Raw genomic sequence first — 18,196 nt, forward strand, 5'->3', positions numbered from 1 at the left:
ACAAGACAAAAGCAACAAGCTGTTTGTTGGCGGAGGTGTTTCCAGGTGGGAGTCTGGTCTGTGGAAACATGGGGGCGTGAACCAGTGCTGGGCTCCAGCTGGCAGGGATAACATTCATTTGCAGCTCTTTCAAGGTTAACAGATAGCAGAGAGGCTGGGAACTAAAGAGGGAGTCATTTTCCCAGCTCTTTGGTATCTTATTATTCTTTTTCCTTCTTCACCCTCCTTCCCATCTGGAAGTGTGGGAGGGACGAGGTGAAAAAGAAGGAGGCGAGGAGGTCTCCCCTCTCAGTAGTAACCAAGACATTATAGTATTCACAAAAAAAATAGACACATAGGCCTGGTGCAGTGGCTCATGCCTTTAATCCAAGCACTTTGGGAGGCCGAGGCAGCAGAATCACCTTGAGGCCAGGAGTATGAGACCACTGTGGGCAACATAAAGAGATCCTGTCTTTACAAAAATTAGCTGGGTGTAGTGGTGCATGCCTGCAACCCCAGTTACTTGGGAGGCTGAGCTGGGAGGTTCACTTGAGCCCAGAAAATTGAAGCTGCAGTGAGCTACAGTCACACCACTGTACTCCAGCCTGGGTGACAGAGTAAGACCTCGTCTCACACACATAAAAAAGGACACATAGATGAATGGACACAAAGGTGCAAAAAAAATTCAGTGGAGAAAGGATAGTCTTTTCAAAAAATGATGCTGGAATGATTGGGCACTCACATGCTGGAAAATAAACCTCAACTTATACCTGACACATTATACACGTTACCTAAGTACTGAATGTTACCTAAGTATTAAAATTATGAAAACTTTAGTACAAAGCATAAGAAATAATCTTTTTTTTTTTGAGACGGAGTTTTGCTCTTGTTACCCAGGCTGGAGTGCAATGGCGCGATCTCGGCTCACTGCAACCTCCGCCTCCTGGGTTCAGGCAATTCTCCTGCCTCAGCCTCCTGAGTAGCTGGGATTACAGGCACGCGCCACCAGGCCCAGCTAATTTTTTGTATTTTTAGTAGAGACGGGGTTTCACCATGTTGACCAGGATGGTCTCGATCTCTTGACCTCGTGATCCACCGGCCTCGGCCTCCCAAAGTGCTGGGATTACAGGCTTGAGCCACTGCGCCCAGCAAGAAATAATCTTTATGACCTGTGTTGGGCAAAGGTGCCTTACATATAATATGGCAGCACTATTTATTAAAGAAAAATGGTATAAATTACACTTTTTCTAAATTAAAAATGTTTGGTCTGCAAAAGACAGTGTTAAGAAAATGGACAAGCCACACATTGAGAGAAAATCATTGCAAATCACGTATTTTGACAAAAGTACATAAAAGACTCAAGACTCAACAATAAGAAACAAACAACTGTATTGAAAAATGGGCAATCAATTTGAACACTTTAAAAGAAGAAAAATGGGTGGCAAAAAGCACATAAGAAAATACTCAACATAATTAGAGAAATGTAAATTTAAGTCACATTGATTTATATGTCTGCACACCTATTAGGATGGCTCAAAAACAAACACACAAAAAGTGACCATAACAAGAGCTAGCAAGGATGAAAGATAACTAAAACTGTTTTTCTTTCTTTAGTTTTCTGTGAACACTGTGGTGACTTATAGAATTTTTCTATGTCGGTGATGAGAATAAAAAATGGCGTGACCGCAATAGAAAAGTTCAGGAGTTCCTTAATTTCGATCCCAGATATTTACTCAAGAGAAATGAAAAACATGCTCACACAAAAATGTTTATTTGAACTCGTGAACATTAAATTACAAGGATGGTTAAAGTTATAGGGACTTAATCACTCAAAACTGAAAATATTCCAAATAGCGAATAGATAAAATGGTGAACATGCCAGCAAACTGTGGTATGTTCTTTTGCATACTTTCAGGAACAAAAAAGTAGCAAATCACTCATACATGCAAATACATGGATTTATCAAACGAAGTATGGCAAATGAAAAAAACCAGATTTAAAAAGCTATATTCTGTATGATTCCTTTATATGACCTGAAAAAAAATCAAAACTATAGGGATAGAAAATAGATCAGTGATTCCCTGTGGCTGTTAGGTGCGGGAGGAGATTTACTGCAATGAGATTTAAGAAAACTTTTGGGGTGATGGATATTGGGATGATTGGAGTGCTTATTATACCAAGATATGCATTTGTGAAAAGTTACGGAACTGTATACTTAAAAGGAGTGAATTTCCGCCTCATACCTATCAGGATGCCCACTATCCAAAGACATCATCATCATCAATAACAAACAAACCCAGAAAACAGCAAGCGTTGAGGATATGGAGAAATTGGAACCCAGGTGCACCATTGGTGAGGACACAGAATGGAGCAGCTGCTATGGAAAACAGTATGGAGGTTCCTTAAAATATTAAAAATATTACCATATAATCTCACAATCCCACTTCTGGGCGTATATCCAGAAGAATTAAAAGCAGGATCTTGAAGACACATTTGTACACCCATGTTCATTGCAGCATTACTCATAACAGCCAAGAGGTGGAAGCAACTCAGATGTCTATGGACTGATGAATAGATACAGAAAATGTGGTTTATACATGTGATGGACTCTTATGAAGCCTTAAATAAGAAAGAAGTCTTGTCACTTGCTGCAACTTGGATAAACCTTGAGGACATTATGCAAAGTGGAATAAGCTAGTAACAAAAAGACAAATATTGCAGGATTCACTTGTATGAGGTAAGTAGAATTGGGGTTGAAAGGGTTGGGTGAGGAGAAATGGGGATTTCAAGGGATATAACGTTTCAGTTTTTTGAGACAAAAAAGTTCTAGAGGCGGTGGCTCACACCTGTAATCCCAGCACATTGGGAGGCCGAGGTGGGTGGATCACCTGATGTTAGGAGTTTGAGAATAGCCTGACCAACATGGAGAAACCTCATCTCTACTAAAAAAAATAGAAAAACTTAGTTGGGCGTGCTGAGCATGCCTGTAATCCCAGCTAGTTGGGGGTGGGGAGGGGCTGAGGCAGAAGAATCGCTTGAACCTGGGAGGCGGAGGTTGCGGTGAGCCGAGATGGCACATCGCATGCCAGACTAGGTAATAAGAGTGAAACTCCATCTAAAAAAAAAAAAAAAAAAATTCTAGAGATCTGTTGTACAAGAATGCAGGTATAGTTAACACTACTGACTTGTAGAATTAAAACCAGCTAAGATAGTAAATTTTATGGTATGTATGTTTTCACCACAATTTTCTGAAAAGGTCGTGTATTTTAGTATATGTAAATATCCCAACAAACCTGACTTAAAAAATAATGACCAAAATACTTGATTTTATTTTATTCTCACACTTTGTATTATGACTTTATAATTCTTCAAATCAAAAGGTAGAGTTTATTTTTCCACCCCTGGATGCAGTCTTAGTGATGTGACTTGATTTGGCCAACAGAATGTACAGTAGTAATGCTGTGCTAATCCTAAGCCTAGGCCTCAGGAGAACTTGTATATTTCCACTCACTTTATTGGATTTCTGAGCCTATGACGTTAAGAAGTCAGGCTAGCTTGCTGGAAGGTGAGAGAGTTACAGCTCTGTCAGCCCTGTTGCCACACAGTCAGCCCATACCTGAAGCTGAACTGCCCTGATGGCTGACAATTGACTGCGAACACATGAGGAAGGCCCTCTGAGATCAGGGGAGCTGTCCAGGGCAGTCTGAACTTCTTACCCACAGAATCATGAGCTATATGAATGATTGTTGTATTAAGCTGCTATATATGGGGTGGTTTGTTAGGTATTGGTAGCTACCTAGAGGAAGGTTTCATAGATGGGGTAACACTTGAGTTTTTTTGTTTGTTTGTTTGTTTGTTTTGAGACAGAGTCTTACTCTGTCCTCAAGCTGGAGTGCTTGGGCACGATCTCAGCTCCCTGCAACCTCCACCTGCCATGTTCAAGCAATTCTCCTGTTTCAACCTCCCAAGCAGCTGGGATAATAGGCATGTACCACCACACCTGGCTAATTTTTGTATTTTTGTAGAGACAGGGGTTTCACCATGTTGGCCAGGCTGGTTTCAAACTCTTGACCTCAAGTGATTCACCCGCCTCGGCCTCCCAAAGTGCTGGGATCACAGGCATGAACCATAGCACCCAGTCTGAATTGTATTTTGAAGGAGGAATAGGAGGTTCCTTTTTCTTTTCATGTTATTTTATCATTTTTTTGAAGCTTTTTTTTCCCCAAGGCAGGGGACTACCTATTCTATCTGTGTCCTATCTGTTCTATCTATATCTAGTCTGTGTTATCTGTGGCCCCATGATCTCACAATGGTTGCAAAGATACCCAGGTTACTCCTTCCCTTTAGCCACTGAGAGAAGGCATAGAGGATCATTCAAAATAAAGTACAAAGCTCCTGCCCTAAGAGCTTACAGTCTATCTGGAAAGATGCCACCTCTGTCTGGGAAATACCAGGAAAAGAAAAAAACATAAGAGAATTGGTGTTCTCTAGCCTAAAGGATACCAAAGCAAACTACTAGAACTTTATTGGCTGGGCACAGTGGCTCACGCCTGTAAACCTGGCACTTTGGGAAACCAAGGTGGGAGGATCACAAGGTCAGGAGATCGAGACCATCCTGGCCAGTGTGGTGAAATCCTGTCTCTACTAAAAATACAAAAATTAGCTGGGTGTGGTGGTGTGTGCCTATAATCCCAGCTACTCAGGAGGCTGAGGCAGGAGAATCACTTGAACCAGGGAGTCGAAGGTTGTAATGAGCCGAGAATGTGCCACTGCACTCCAGCCTGGACAACAGAGCAAGACTCCATCTCAAACAAAACAAAACAAAACAAAACAAAACGAAACAAAACAAAAAAACAAAGAAGAATGTTATTGTTTGAAGCACCCTTGGTGTTCAGCTGCACCATGCCTGATTTTGTTATTTAACTTTTCCTGTTGTGCTGCAGTGCCACCACACTGGGATTTTGTAATTATGAACTTTAAAAGTAGAGACAGAATTTTCTATTTCTGTGTCCCTTCCTACAGTGAATAGCACAGTACTTTCCATTTCAATGTTGAAAAAAGAAAAAGTAAAAGAAAAATGCTGCAATAGCTGAGAAGGTTTAGAGTAAATGGAGTTTGGAGAGCATTTTCCACAGCCAGACCAGGGTGGGTGTGGTCACTTTAACTGTGGTGTCCTGGCTGAAGGCCAAACCTTAATTGTTGATGACCCTTCCTTTTCTTTTCTTTGCTTTTTTCTTTCTTTCTTTTTTTTTTTTTTTTTTTTTTGGCAACAGAGTCTTGCTTTGTTGTCGAAGCTGGATTGCAATGGCATTATTTCCGCTCACTGCAATCTCCACCTCCTGGATTTGAGTGATTCTCCTGCCTCAGCCTCCTGAGTAGCTGGGGCTACAGACGTGCACCACCAGATCTGGCTAATTTTTGTATGTTTAGTAGAGACCGGGTTTCGCCTTGTTGGTCGGGCTGATCTTGAACTCCTGACCTCATGATCTGCCCACCTCGGCCTTCCAAAGTGCTGGGATTACAGGGGTGAGCCACTGCACCTGGCCTGACCTTTCCTTTTCTGCTGGCCACTGTTACCTACAGTGGATTCGCAAAAAGGTTCATGAAGATACTTAAGAAGTCAGATGGGACGGCTCTGGTGGCTCAGTGCCCACAGATCAGCAAAGGACAGAATGTCCAGGCTGTGCTGTAGATAGCTGGCACCCCATCTTCCGGGTCACCTCCTGGAGGCCACACTTTTTTGTACCTGGATTCTGTTTCTTTTAAAAATTATCCTATTTTATTAATTTATTAATTTTAAGTTTTTGTAGGTACATAGTAGGTGTATATATTTATGGGATACAGGAAATGTTTTCATACAGGCGTGCAATGTGAAATAGCCACATCATGGAGAATGGGGTATCCATGCCTTGGAGCATTTATCCTTTGTGTTATGAACAATCCATATACTCTCTTTATTTTAAACCAGGCGTCCCCAAACTTTTTACACAGGGGGCCAGTTCACTGTCCCTCAGACCGTTGGAGGGCCGCCACATACTGTGCTCCTCTCACTGACCACCAGTGAAAGAGGTGCTTACTGAGGTGCGGTGGGGGGCCGGATAAATGGCCTCAGGGGGCCGCATGCGGCCCGCGGGCGGTAGTTTGGGGATGCCTGTTTTAAAATGTATAATGAAGTCATTATTGCCTATAGTCACCCTGTTGTGCTATCAAATAGCAGGTCTTATTTATTCTAACTAGTTTTATTTTTGAAGCCATTAACCATCCTCACCAGCTCCCCTACCCTCCCACACTTCCCAGCCTCTGGGAACCATCCTTCTACTATCTCCCTGATTTCAGTTGTTTTGATTTGTAAATCCCGCGAATGAGTGAGAACATGTGATGTCTGTCCTTCTGTGTCTGACTTCTTTTACTTAACATAATGATCTCCAGTTCTGTCCCTATTGTTGCAAGTGACGGGATGCCGTTCTTTTTTATGGCCGATAGTACTCCATGGTGTAGATGTTCCACATTTTCTTTATCCATTCAACTACTGATGGACACTTAGCTTGCTTCCATGTCTTAGCTATTGTAAACAGTGCTGCAATAAATATGGGAGTGTAAGTATGTTTTTGATGTACTTATTTCCTTTCTTTGGGGTATATACCCAGCAGTGGGATTGCTGGGTCATGTCGTAGACTGGATTCTGTTTCCTATTTGTCAGTGTGTGTTTTAAAGTACGCATCCTATTACCCTGGGTCACCTGTCTCAAGGGTGTCCCCTCAGTCTTATTCATCTTTACATATATGTTCATTATTTCCAAAAATGTTAAAAATTATAGAAAAGCATAAAGAAAAAATAGAAATTATGTTTTCCAACAACTCAGAAATAGTCACCTTTAACACTTTAATATATTTGTTGTATATCTGTGGTGCGTATTGAGTGGTTATAAATTTCATTCTGTTTACATTGGATTTTTTTCCCCAATCTACAATATACCATAAACATTTTTACATCTTTCTTCGTCAATCTGCTTTCACCACAATATTTGAACACTCATCTGAACTTCTTGTGTACCATGATTTTTAATAAATAATCCATTTTTGTTGACTATTTTGATTGTTTCTAGGCTTTGATTATTATCAACTATGCTTCTATAATATCCTTATACATAAATTTTAGGGCACATGTTTGATTTTGGCTCAGTGTATATTATAAAAATTGATTTTCTGTTTGGGTGCAGTGGCTCATGCCTGTAATCTGAGCACTTTGGGAGGCCGATGCAGGCAAATCACTTGAGGTCCGGAGTTCAAGACCAGCCTGGCCAACATAGTGAAACACCATCTCTACTAAAAATACAAAAAATTAGCCAGGCATGGTGGCGCATGCCTGCTGTCCCAGCTACTCAGGAGGCTGAGGCAGGAGAATCGCTTGAACCTGGGAGGCAGAGGTTGCAGTGAGCCGAGATCGCACGACTACACTCCAGCCTGGGCAACCAAGTGAGACTTTGTCAAAAAGAAAAATTGGTTTCTGGACTAAAGGATATGCATGCAACGCTTTTGTTTTGTGTTTGTGATACTGACCTCTAGACGTGTGACACCAGTGTATAGTAGTAGTATGTAAGTTATTTTCTACCTCTTTCAGAAAAGTCGTTTTGTTATCTATTGATATCTTTGTTAATTAGTCTCAAAGACTAATGTTTGTAGTCTGGCCCACTGTTGTTGTTGTTTTATGATGGTAAAGTCATCTCATAGGAATAGAAAATAGCTTTTTAGTAGGCCTGGTGCAGTGGCTCATGCTTGTAATCCCAGCACATTGGGAGGCCGGTGTGGGCAGATCACGAGGTCAAGAGATTGAGACCATCCTGGCCAATATAATGAAAGCCCCTCTCTACTAAAAATACAAAAATTAGCTGGGCATGGTGGCAGGTGCCTGTAATCCCAGCTACTTGGGAGGCTGAGGCAGGAGAATCACTTGAACCCGTGAGGCAGAGATTGCAGTGAGCTGAGATCGTGCCAGGGCCACAGAGTGAGACTCTGTCTAAAAATTAAAAAAAAAATAGCTTTTTAGTAGAAGCTCTTGGAATTTAAATTGAAGCTGAACGGAAAGATGAAAGAAAACAAACTTATTAACGTTTCATGAGAACCTTCAGTGAACTACACATAATACCAAATGCTTTTATATCTTTAAACCTCATTTATTCCTCTCAAAACAGAAGGAGGTAGTTGGCCATTTTACAGCTGTTGAAACTGAGGCTCAAAAAGACTAAGTAGCTTGTCTCAGCCACACATGCAGCTGAGCCAGTATTTGAACCCAGATCTGTTTGCAGACAAAACCTGGGCTTTTTCACACCTGCAAACTGGAAACATTAACTGGTTCGCAAGATCATCATAGCTGTGATAAAACCTGGGACAGAAATTAGTCAAGACTAGCTGCATCTGCCTTTTCCTGTGGTGGTTAGGAAAAGGAGGAGTATAATAACTTCCTCAAACATGAAGGTTGATGCTGAGCTAAGAGTACACCCTCTAATCTAATGTCATAATTCATATTGTGGAAAAATTATCATCTGGTTAAGTGTAGGGTCTCTGATCTCATTTTAGATATTGTACATTCAATGGCTATTTTCATTTTGGCCCATTTACTCTCTTCGGTCTTATTAGCACTATTTTCATCCCAATCTAATCCTGTATGTTTGTTTTTTTTACACAGATTAGTTCTTAAATATTATACATAATTTGATCCTGAAACACCATTGCTCAATGACAATGAAATCCTTCTCATTACTAAAATCCTTGTATGCCAACTTCTTCCAGAAATTCGATCACTTTCAGATGAATTGCTAATGAAAATTAAAGCTATAGCCAGCAACACGGGTATCTATGGGCTAATGGCCAACCAACAGGCCATCTGTGTGAAGGAAAACAGGCTAACAATTTTGGACTGTGGTCTCTCCTGGCTACATTGAGCATTGACCTCACCGGTACTCACTGAAATTGATTGCCTTTCACGTTGTATTTTCTCATCACGGGAACCTTCTTTTCCCAATTCAAACCATGTGGGTTGAATTGAGAAAACAAAACCCAAAACGGCTCCCCACACCCAGAAGCCCCTTATGCCAGAGATCCCAGAAGCCCCAGGAGAGCGGTTGGAAGTCTGAGAAGGATTGGTCATCATCGCATACCATACATAGGTGGAGGATTTGTTATTCTCAGTTTCCCGCCTATGAGAGGATACCCCTATTGTTTCTGAAAATGCTGACCCGGGACCCACACTTCCAACAAAAATTCCTCTACCCCTACAGCAGCAGCAAAAGCAGCAGCAGAAGCAACAGCGACAGATAAGTGTTTTGATGAACTGCAAGAGGGATAGGGCTTGAGTGCCCCCAGCCCTGCTGATACCAAATGCCTTTAAGATACAGCCTTTCCCATCCTAATCTACAAAGGAAACAGGAAAAAGGAACTTAAAACTCCCTGTGCTCAGACAGAAATGAGACTGTTACAGCCTGCTTCTGAACTGTTCCTTCTTGCCTCTAGCTGGTAAACAAGACCTAGTAGGACGATGCGAATGGAAAGTCACTAACTGCTGGGTTTTTGAAAGGATCCTTGGGAACTCATGCTCATCTGTGGAAACTGGATGGAGAGATTTGGGGAAGCATGGACTCTTTAGCCAGCTTAGTTCTCTGTGGAGTCGGCTTGCTCCTTTCTGGTAAGGTTTGGCCTTATTTTTTTAACTTAGTACCTTTAAAAACAGAGTTAGTGACTTGGGTCCTCTAAATCTCAGTGCTGATTAACAAGGGTGGTTGTAGCAAAGGCACCATTTCTCTGTGACTCTCCAGTCAGTATGTGTGGAAGGATTGAAATGCAAAGTCCCTACGGCGTGAACTGATTTTGTTAGTTTCTCTCCCGGGTGATAATCCGTGTTGCTATAAACTCTTTGAGGACCGATAAAGCCATCTTATTTGAAGAGATATGCTTACTATCCTGCATTATTTTCCTGCTTCTCATTCTGGAGTGTTCTCTTACCTATTTATTTAAAGAAAAAACCTGGTTTTACCTGCTTTAAAAGAAATCTTCAGTAAAAATTAAATTCATGCTGAGAATTACAGGGGCCCAATTAAGGCAGTGTACAGTTTGTTACTGTTAAAAGAGAACAAAAATGCCTTTCTGTAAAAAGATTTCATACCTGTATCCTATTTTAAGCAAAGCAGTGATATTCTAGGCTTTTTCTTTTTTCTTATAACTAGGGTCAGGGAGATTGGGGCTATAGAATTTTTAAGTTTGCCATGCAGTAATTCATGAAGAGTTTACTGGCCCAATTGAAGCAAAAATTTAAGCAGTTACCAATATTGTTAACACAGGAGAGTAATAGAAGGCTGTTGCAGAGTGAAGAAGCAGTTGGCCAGTATGTCTGGGTTTAGTGTGTATATTGCTCATACACTCCAGATAGTGGTGTGCCTCTAGCTCACTTAGCCTGTGTGCCTTGTAGTTCAGGTTTGGATGCTGTACTTCATCTAAACCTGAACTACACATCACAAATACATCATCCTTGACATCAGCCTCTCCCCTTTGGTTTGAAAACATTCTAATTATAATAACAAAAATTGAATTGATATTGGAGATAAATTTGGGAAAATTCAATAAACTTCATGGCTATAGGTTATATTAATAGAATTTTATTCAAGTATACATGAGTATCTGATATATTTTCTAGATGTTTGAAATAGTAAATGTTCAACAAACTAATCCAATTAAATAACAGAATTGAATACAGTTTGTTTTATGACCCTTTGGTTTGCATTCAATAACCAATATATTGAGAATTTAAAAATATTTTTAAAAGTAAGAATGTGTAACACAAGTTGCTAAAAATGAAAGATTTTTGGTGGTTTCAGTATATTTATATGGAAATTGTTTAATGTTGACTTCTCCAATAATATGTACCTTTAAATAATTATCATGATTCCATTTTTGATTTGCTTTTTTTTCGGAGTGCCATTATTTACCAATGAAGTGAAATCTGGAACTGATTCTCTACCAGGGATTATAGTAACGTGAAGCCCAGGTGTATATAATTTCTCTGAGGTACTTTGTAGCTTAAGCAATACACGTACAACTGTTTTAATCCACTTTTTTTTTTTTTTTTTTTTTTTGAGACGGAGTTTCGCTCTTGTTACCCAGGCTGGAGTGCAATGGCGTGATCTCGGCTCACCGCAACCTCCGCCTCCTGGGCTCAGGCAATTCTCCTGCCTCAGCCTCCCGAGTAGCTGGGATTACAGGCACGCGCCACCACGCCCAGCTAATTTTCTGTATTTTTGGTAGAGACGGGGTTTCACCATGTTGACCAGGATGGTCTCGATCTCCCGACCTCGTGATCCACCCGCCTCGGCCTCCCAAAGTGTTGGGATTACAGGCTTGAGCCACCGCGCCCGGCACTTTTTTTTTTTTAACCCCTAAAGTGACTGAGCACTTTGCAATATAGGCTTAGCAGGATTATCATAAAATCAAACAAAAAGGCCATGTGACCAAAATACTTGCTCCATGTCTAGACCTTAGATCCCTGAAAAAACAGCACTGCCTTTAAAAGAGAGAGGACCAAGGAAAGGAAGTAAGTCATGTTCTTGTTGGAAAGGAAAGGTGACACTAGCAAGGTTAGTTTCTGAGATAGGTCTGTTGTGTTAATCGTAACTTGCATTCCTAGGCCAAGCCTCCATGAGCATGACTGCTCAAGTCTTGGTAATTGCAGCAAGATTCCAGCTAGAGCATTTCTACAGCTATCGGAGCCCATTCCTCTAGTCAAAGGCCTGGTAGACTATAGCGGTGGAGCCAAGGGGCTTATGGCTTACAGGTTTATCTCTGTAGTCCAGTGGGTTCTCATTGCTTTTTTTTTTTTTTTTCCTTTTTTTCCTCTCATTGCTTTTTTTCTGAACACACACACTGAAAAATACGTCACATTTGTTTCAGTGAAGGTGGCCTGGATGGCCGAGCTGTTGACCCGTAGGAGGGCTGGAGGAGGTGTGTAGCTCTCAGAACCTCCTCACAAATACTCCTAGATTTTGTTGCTTTCCTTTCAGTTGAGAATCATTGGTAATTTCAGCTTTCAAGCAGGTTCTCTTATATTAGCTTTTTCCCTACTCTCCTTTCCTCATCAAACCAGGCTGCTCTCTGAAGAGCTGTGTATATAGAAAACAAACCAAAAAATCACTGTGATTTATAGTATCTTCTGCATGATCAACATTGATCTAATAGGAAGTCTCTAGTCTCGTGCTTTCATACCTCTTTACTGTGTCACTTGACATTTTAAATAACAACTGGATTCAGAGATAGCAGACATCGTGTCTGGGGTGGCAGAGGAAAACCGTTGTAAGGTCAGAGAAGTGTTGCCAGATGGAACCTCCTTGTTAGGGCTTGTCTAGGAAGGCTAGTGTCAGGTCTGAGTAATCAAGGGTGGAGATCGGGTAGCTGGGATCAGAGACACCCTTTGAATTATTCTCGAAGGGAGGATTTTGCTTTTTTCACAGATGCTCCCTTCCAAGCATTGTCTTCATTGTTAGGTCTCAGCATTTCCCTTTCAGCCCTGCCCTGGAAGAACTTCCTGGAAGAGTCTGGTTCTTCTAAGGCATCTCTCCAGGAGGGAAGGAGTCTTCCAAGTTCATCTCAAAAGACCATGTGATATTCTCTGGGGCATTTAAGTGGGTGGGCTCTAAATTCTTTTGAAATTATCAGTTTGCCTCCTGAGTCTCTCTCCCCAAAAGATATCTGTGTGATTGTATCACCTGCTTATTCTCTGTAGATAGCAGGATTTAAATAGTTTATTCTAGGCTGGAAGGGTGGAAAACCAAACCAAAAAGATACCATTTCAAAATAGATAAATGTCAAGTTCTGTGTTTGGGTTCCAAAAATAAATTATGTATACTTAATGTGGAAGAGACCGGGTTTGTTGAAAGTTCTTGTGCATGACACCCAGGTTTTGGGGATACACAGAATTCATGGAAAGCAGCATTTGCTCTGCTTGTTAAAAAGGTAATGAATAAGCTGTAATATGTTGCATTAGTAGAACTATAAAGTCTAAATCAGAAATGGTAATCTTCACTTCAGTCTATTGCTTAGAGCACATCCATTAAACACTGAAGACCTGAGAGATTTGACAGCAAACATAGCAGGAAAACTGAAGAAGGAGGAAACATGGATTATGAAGTCAAAGCCCAGATTGGATAACCCTAAGCAAGTTATTTAATTTCTCTAAGCCACACTGTTCTCAGCTTTTATGGATGAAATACCCATTTTCCAGGGTCGTGATGAGAATCAAATGTGATCATGCCTGTAAAATGCTTAGCCAGTGAGAACTCTTTTAATAAATGAAGACTGTATAATCATAAGAGAAGTGTTGCTATGAGAACCACTGTGCTAGTCAAGACTGATCTAATCTTCCCCAGGATGTAGGAGAACCACCTAATATTAATAGATGCTGTCTCCTTGTACAAAACCTCAGCATAATCCAATCTCAGATTTTGTGCTGGCCAATTCCAAGTTAATAAACCCAAACAGTTTGCCAACTACCCATCTACCGTCCCCTCACTTACCCATGTATCCATGTTTCTATCTTGTCTGCTTCAACCAGGCCCATCTCCACAGTCTACACATTCTTTCCTCTTGTCTCTTGTTCCTGCTGTTCCATCCATTTGGAAATGGCATCTTTCATCTCTATTCTGCAAACACAATTGGACTCAGCTTGCCTGGACCAACTCTTCCTGCTGATGCTAGGCTCCTTCACCATGCAGGTTGTGTCTTTGAGCTTCGGGCAGCCACATTTAGCCCAATTAGCTTCTCAATCTCTCGCAACAGATATTGTTTCTTTTCTGTACGTGTATTTAATGTTTAGTAATTTTTGTTGAATGGAGTTTTATGGTCAGAGTAAAAAAATGTTGGTACTTCATAGCAGACCTGAAAGGAAAAGAGAACTTTGTAGAAAGGATCTTGGTCACGTTGAAATAATATTAGGTTGGTGAAAAAGTAGTGGCCAAACTGCAGTTACTTTGGGATCAACCTAATAACAGATGAAGAATATCATTTACGAGATATATAAAATTCTTTTTTTTTTTTTTTTTTTTTTTTTTTTTTTGAGACGGAGTTTTGCTCTTGTTACCCAGGCTGGAGTGCAATGGCGCGATCTCGTCTCGCTGCAACTTCCGCCTCCTGGGTTCAAGCAATTCTCCTGCCTCAGCCTCCGGAGTAGCTGGGACTACAGGCATGTGCCACCATGCCCAGCTAATTTTTATATTTTTAGTAGAGACGGGGTTTCACCATGTTGACCAGAATGGTCTCAATCTCTTGACCTCGTGATCCACCTGCCTTGGCCTCCCATAGTGCTGGGATTACAGGCTTGAGCCACCGCACCCGGCCCATAAATGATATTCTTATATTAAATTCTTATTCTTATTCTTATATTAAATATTCTTATGTTAAATATTTGGTGTAAATAAAGTTGAAAGAAAGTTTCTTCTGTTAGGTGTGAAACATAAAAGATATAAAAGTGGGTCTAACCAGGGCCTTACTTAAGATAAGGTATTGTACGACTGTTGAATATTACCTATAACATATACGTATTTTCTGTTCAACAGATGCTTATTGAGATATTTATTGCATGCAAATAATTCATTTATTAATTCTCTAATCTATCCTTTGAATAAACAAAGACTTATTGAGGGTTTGCTTTGAGCCATGTACTGTCCTGGAAACTAGGAACATAAGTAAGGATGAATCATTTCTTTCCCCTTGCTGAGCTAACATTTTAGTGGGAAAAATGAATATAGGCAGATGAATTGTAAAATGTTGTGATAGGCTGGGCGTGGTGGCTCATACCTGTAATCCCATTACTTTGGGAGGCCAAGACAGGTGGATCATGAGGTCAGAAGATTGAGACCATCCTGGCCAACATGATGAAAACTTGTCTCTATGAAAAATACAAAAATTAGCCAAGCATGGTGGTACATACCTGTAGTCCTAGCTACTTGGGAAGTTGAGGCAGGAGAATTGCTTGACCCCAGAGGCACAGACTGCAGTGGGCTGATATCTCACCACTGCACTCCAGCCTGGGCGACCAACTGAGACTCCATCTCAAAAAAAAAAAAGTTACAGTAAATGATTTAATAGAGATATTACAGCAAATATAAAATATAAAATCTGAACTTTTCAAGGGCTATAAAAGTTTTTATTGGGTCCAATGATAGAAAATGAAAATTGCAACATCTGAATTGAGCATAAAGGTCTGGTGCAGTGGCTCACACCTGTAATCCTAGCACTTTGGGAGACTGAGGCAGATGAATAGCTTGAGCCCAGGAGTTTGAGACCAGCCTGGGAAACATGGCAAAACTCCATCTCTGCAAAAAATTCAAAAATTTGCCTGCCGTGGTGGTATGTGCATGTAGTCCCAGCTACTCTGGAGGCTGAGGCGGGAGGATTGCTGGAACCTGGGAGGTCAAGGCGGCAGTGAGCCATGATCATACCATTGCCCTTCAGCCTAGGCAACAGAGCGAGACCCTGTCTCAAAAAAACAACCAACGAAACCAAATTAAACATAAAATGTAATTAAATGGTTAAAAGCATGGAATGTTAACTAAAGAACATGAGTGATATTTAAAAACCAACTGATAGGTTGATTTTTCTCTCTTTGCAAGAACTCCCAAATAGTTGTGAATATTACCAGAAGTCATGTCCAGTTATAGTTCTATGTTGCTCATAGCCAGAAGATTTTAAAACTGAGATGAAAAGGGAAGAAAAGACTTCCCATTAGAGGGAACGACCTGTATGAAGCTGGTATGTATAAAATAGCAGGGCAGGCTTGAGGAAGCTGAGTGAAGCTGGAATGTAGGATGAATGGAGAGAATTAACGTTGGGGTCAGATCAAGAAGGGCCTCATTGGCCCTTTTAAGTAGCTTGTACCTCGTTCTGTAATGTTGAAATTGAGCAGAGTGTTTTTTCTATCATATCATATCTGATTCATGTCTTGAAAAATTCACTCTAACAATAGTTTTCAGCACGGATTAACATGGTAGAGACCAGAGGCTGGGACCAATTTGGCTTCCTAACATTCCAGGCAAGTGGACTGTGAGGATGGTGGGGAATGAGAAGTGTTTAGGAGAAGAGACTGCAGGAGTTAGTGACTGGTTGCACACGGGAGGCTGGGAGAGAGGGAGAATAAGTCATTGCTCTGGCATTCTGATTCAAATAATGGTGGTGCCATTCTGTGTCCTGGAAAACATGGCAGAAGGAACTGGCTGGAGATGGGCTGGGACAAGGCAAATAATTATTTTGTTCATGTTATTTTGAGGGTACACATAAAAGAATATATATATATATACACACATATATACATATATATGTATATATACACATATATACATATATATGTATATATACACATATATACATATATATGTATATACACACATATATACACATATATGTATGTATACACATATATATGTATATATACACATATATACATATATATATGTATATATACACATATATGTATATATGTGTATATATAATTTTTTTTTTTTTGAGACGGAGGCTTACTCTGTTGCCCAGGTTAGACTGCAGTGGTGCAATCTCGGCTCACCACAGCCTCCACCTACCAGGTTCAAGTGATTCTCCTGCCATAGCCTCCGGAGTAGCTGGGATTACAGGCGCCGGCCACTGCACCTGGCTAGTTTTTGTATTTTTAGTAGAGATGGGGTTTCACCATCATGGCTAGACTGGTCTCGAACTCATACTTCATGATCCACCCACCTTGGCTTCCCAAAGTGCTGGGATTACAGGCGTGAGCCACCACTCCCTGCCATAAATGAAGATATTTATGGGAATTTGGCTCTCCAGAAATCTTTGGTTGGTGGTAAGTGAAGCCACAGGCATGGGTGTGTTCTGAGATTGACATGAAGGATGAAAGAGAGCAGAGAGCCAAGGATCCTGTACAGAAGCAGCAGTCAGGGGCTGAGAGGAGCAGCACAACCAATCGCATTCGTATGCTGGGACTTCTGAGAAGTGCGGCTGTTGTAGCCACGGAAAGAGAGAATTTTAAGAAGAGGACAGTAAGATGAGGGCAGCAGAGTGACAGCCTCCGGGCCTGGCGTGGGGGCACCAGCCTGCGGGTGTTACTTTATAGAGAGCCAGCTGCACTGGTGGGATCACCAAACCGAGCTGGAAGGGAGCAGCTGGCTTCACTCCTGGCTTTCAGGAAAGTGAATGTCTAAAGTTGTCTCCCTTACTTTTGGAATTTTAAACTGATAACCCTATGCCTACCCATCTGGCCAGACTATTCCTTAACTCGCTTCACCCGTGCAGAATGAGTTTTAGATCTAGCTATGGCTGCTTCCCCCTAAGCCCCACCCCCGCTTGGCCCCCTTTTGTCCCTTCAGGAATCTGATAATTCTTCTCTCATGGTTCTTGCCAAAGGCTGCAGGAGCAGGTGTGAAGACGTGGATATGCCAGATGGGCAGAGTCAGGATGCTTCTCAACACGTCTGCTGAATAGAGGGAGTACATGCCCATTCTCTGATGGTTTCATGTCTTACGTGGTGTGGGTGTGACAAAGAGAGGGAGAAATGTGGACTAGCCAAAGGAGCCAGTCAGGCTTGGGGTTGAGGGGCATCGTGGGTGGCTGCCATTTGCTCTGTGCTTGTCACAGTCCCTTGCCCAGGTCTTGACCAGTGAGGTGTGTGTCGTGGTCACACCCATCTCAGCAGATCTGTCAGCTTTCCCGCTTTTGTTAAGGGGTGATATCATGCTTCCTGGGGGGAGCACTAGAAGACAATGCTCGGCCACTTTCCTCCAGATACAATAGGCGGAGTCAGGAAGGCAGTATTGACATTGCTGGGGCTGGGGAGGCGCTCACTGCTCTGTGGCCGTCAGAGGGTGAACCAGCTTAACCTTGGCACATAGGGCCTGAGTTGTGCAAGGCGTCTGGCTGCAGAGCCAAAGGGGACTCCACCCTGGGGACAGGAGTGCTTTAGACATCTGGGAATCTGGGATGGGCTTCAAATGCTGATCTCTGTGTCAGAAACAACCACAAAACAATAAGAATACCAGTAATAACAAAAATGACTACCCTGGGTTGAATGCCTCTGTGTGCCAAGTTTTAAATATGATTTTTAATGTTTCACAACAACTTGGCACAATAGGTATTAATTTTTTTTTTAATAGACAGGGAAACCAAGTCTGACAAAAGTTAAGTGACATGTCCAA

At 41.4% G+C, this 18,196-nt stretch overlaps 1 protein-coding gene across 3 annotated transcripts in view; it reads left to right on the forward strand.

Annotated features, from left to right (window-relative positions):
- The first annotated feature begins 9,221 nt into the window (after nucleotides 1-9,221).
- TEK (TEK receptor tyrosine kinase) overlaps nucleotides 9,222-18,196 on the forward strand; it is a 115,718-nt gene continuing 106,743 nt past the window's right edge. The window contains exon 1 of one of the 3 annotated variants that reach the window (XM_074394951.1): nucleotides 9,222-9,660. In XM_074394951.1, coding sequence (XP_074251052.1) covers nucleotides 9,609-9,660 — 52 coding nt within the window. In that variant the 5' untranslated portion in view covers nucleotides 9,222-9,608. The remainder of the gene's footprint in view (nucleotides 9,661-18,196) is intronic. The other 2 variants (XM_003939718.4, XM_010350420.3) reach the window with 2 other exon arrangements.

This window comes from Saimiri boliviensis, chromosome 2 (assembly GCF_048565385.1).
Source record: "Saimiri boliviensis isolate mSaiBol1 chromosome 2, mSaiBol1.pri, whole genome shotgun sequence".
Classification (NCBI taxonomy): Eukaryota; Metazoa; Chordata; class Mammalia; order Primates; family Cebidae; genus Saimiri; species Saimiri boliviensis.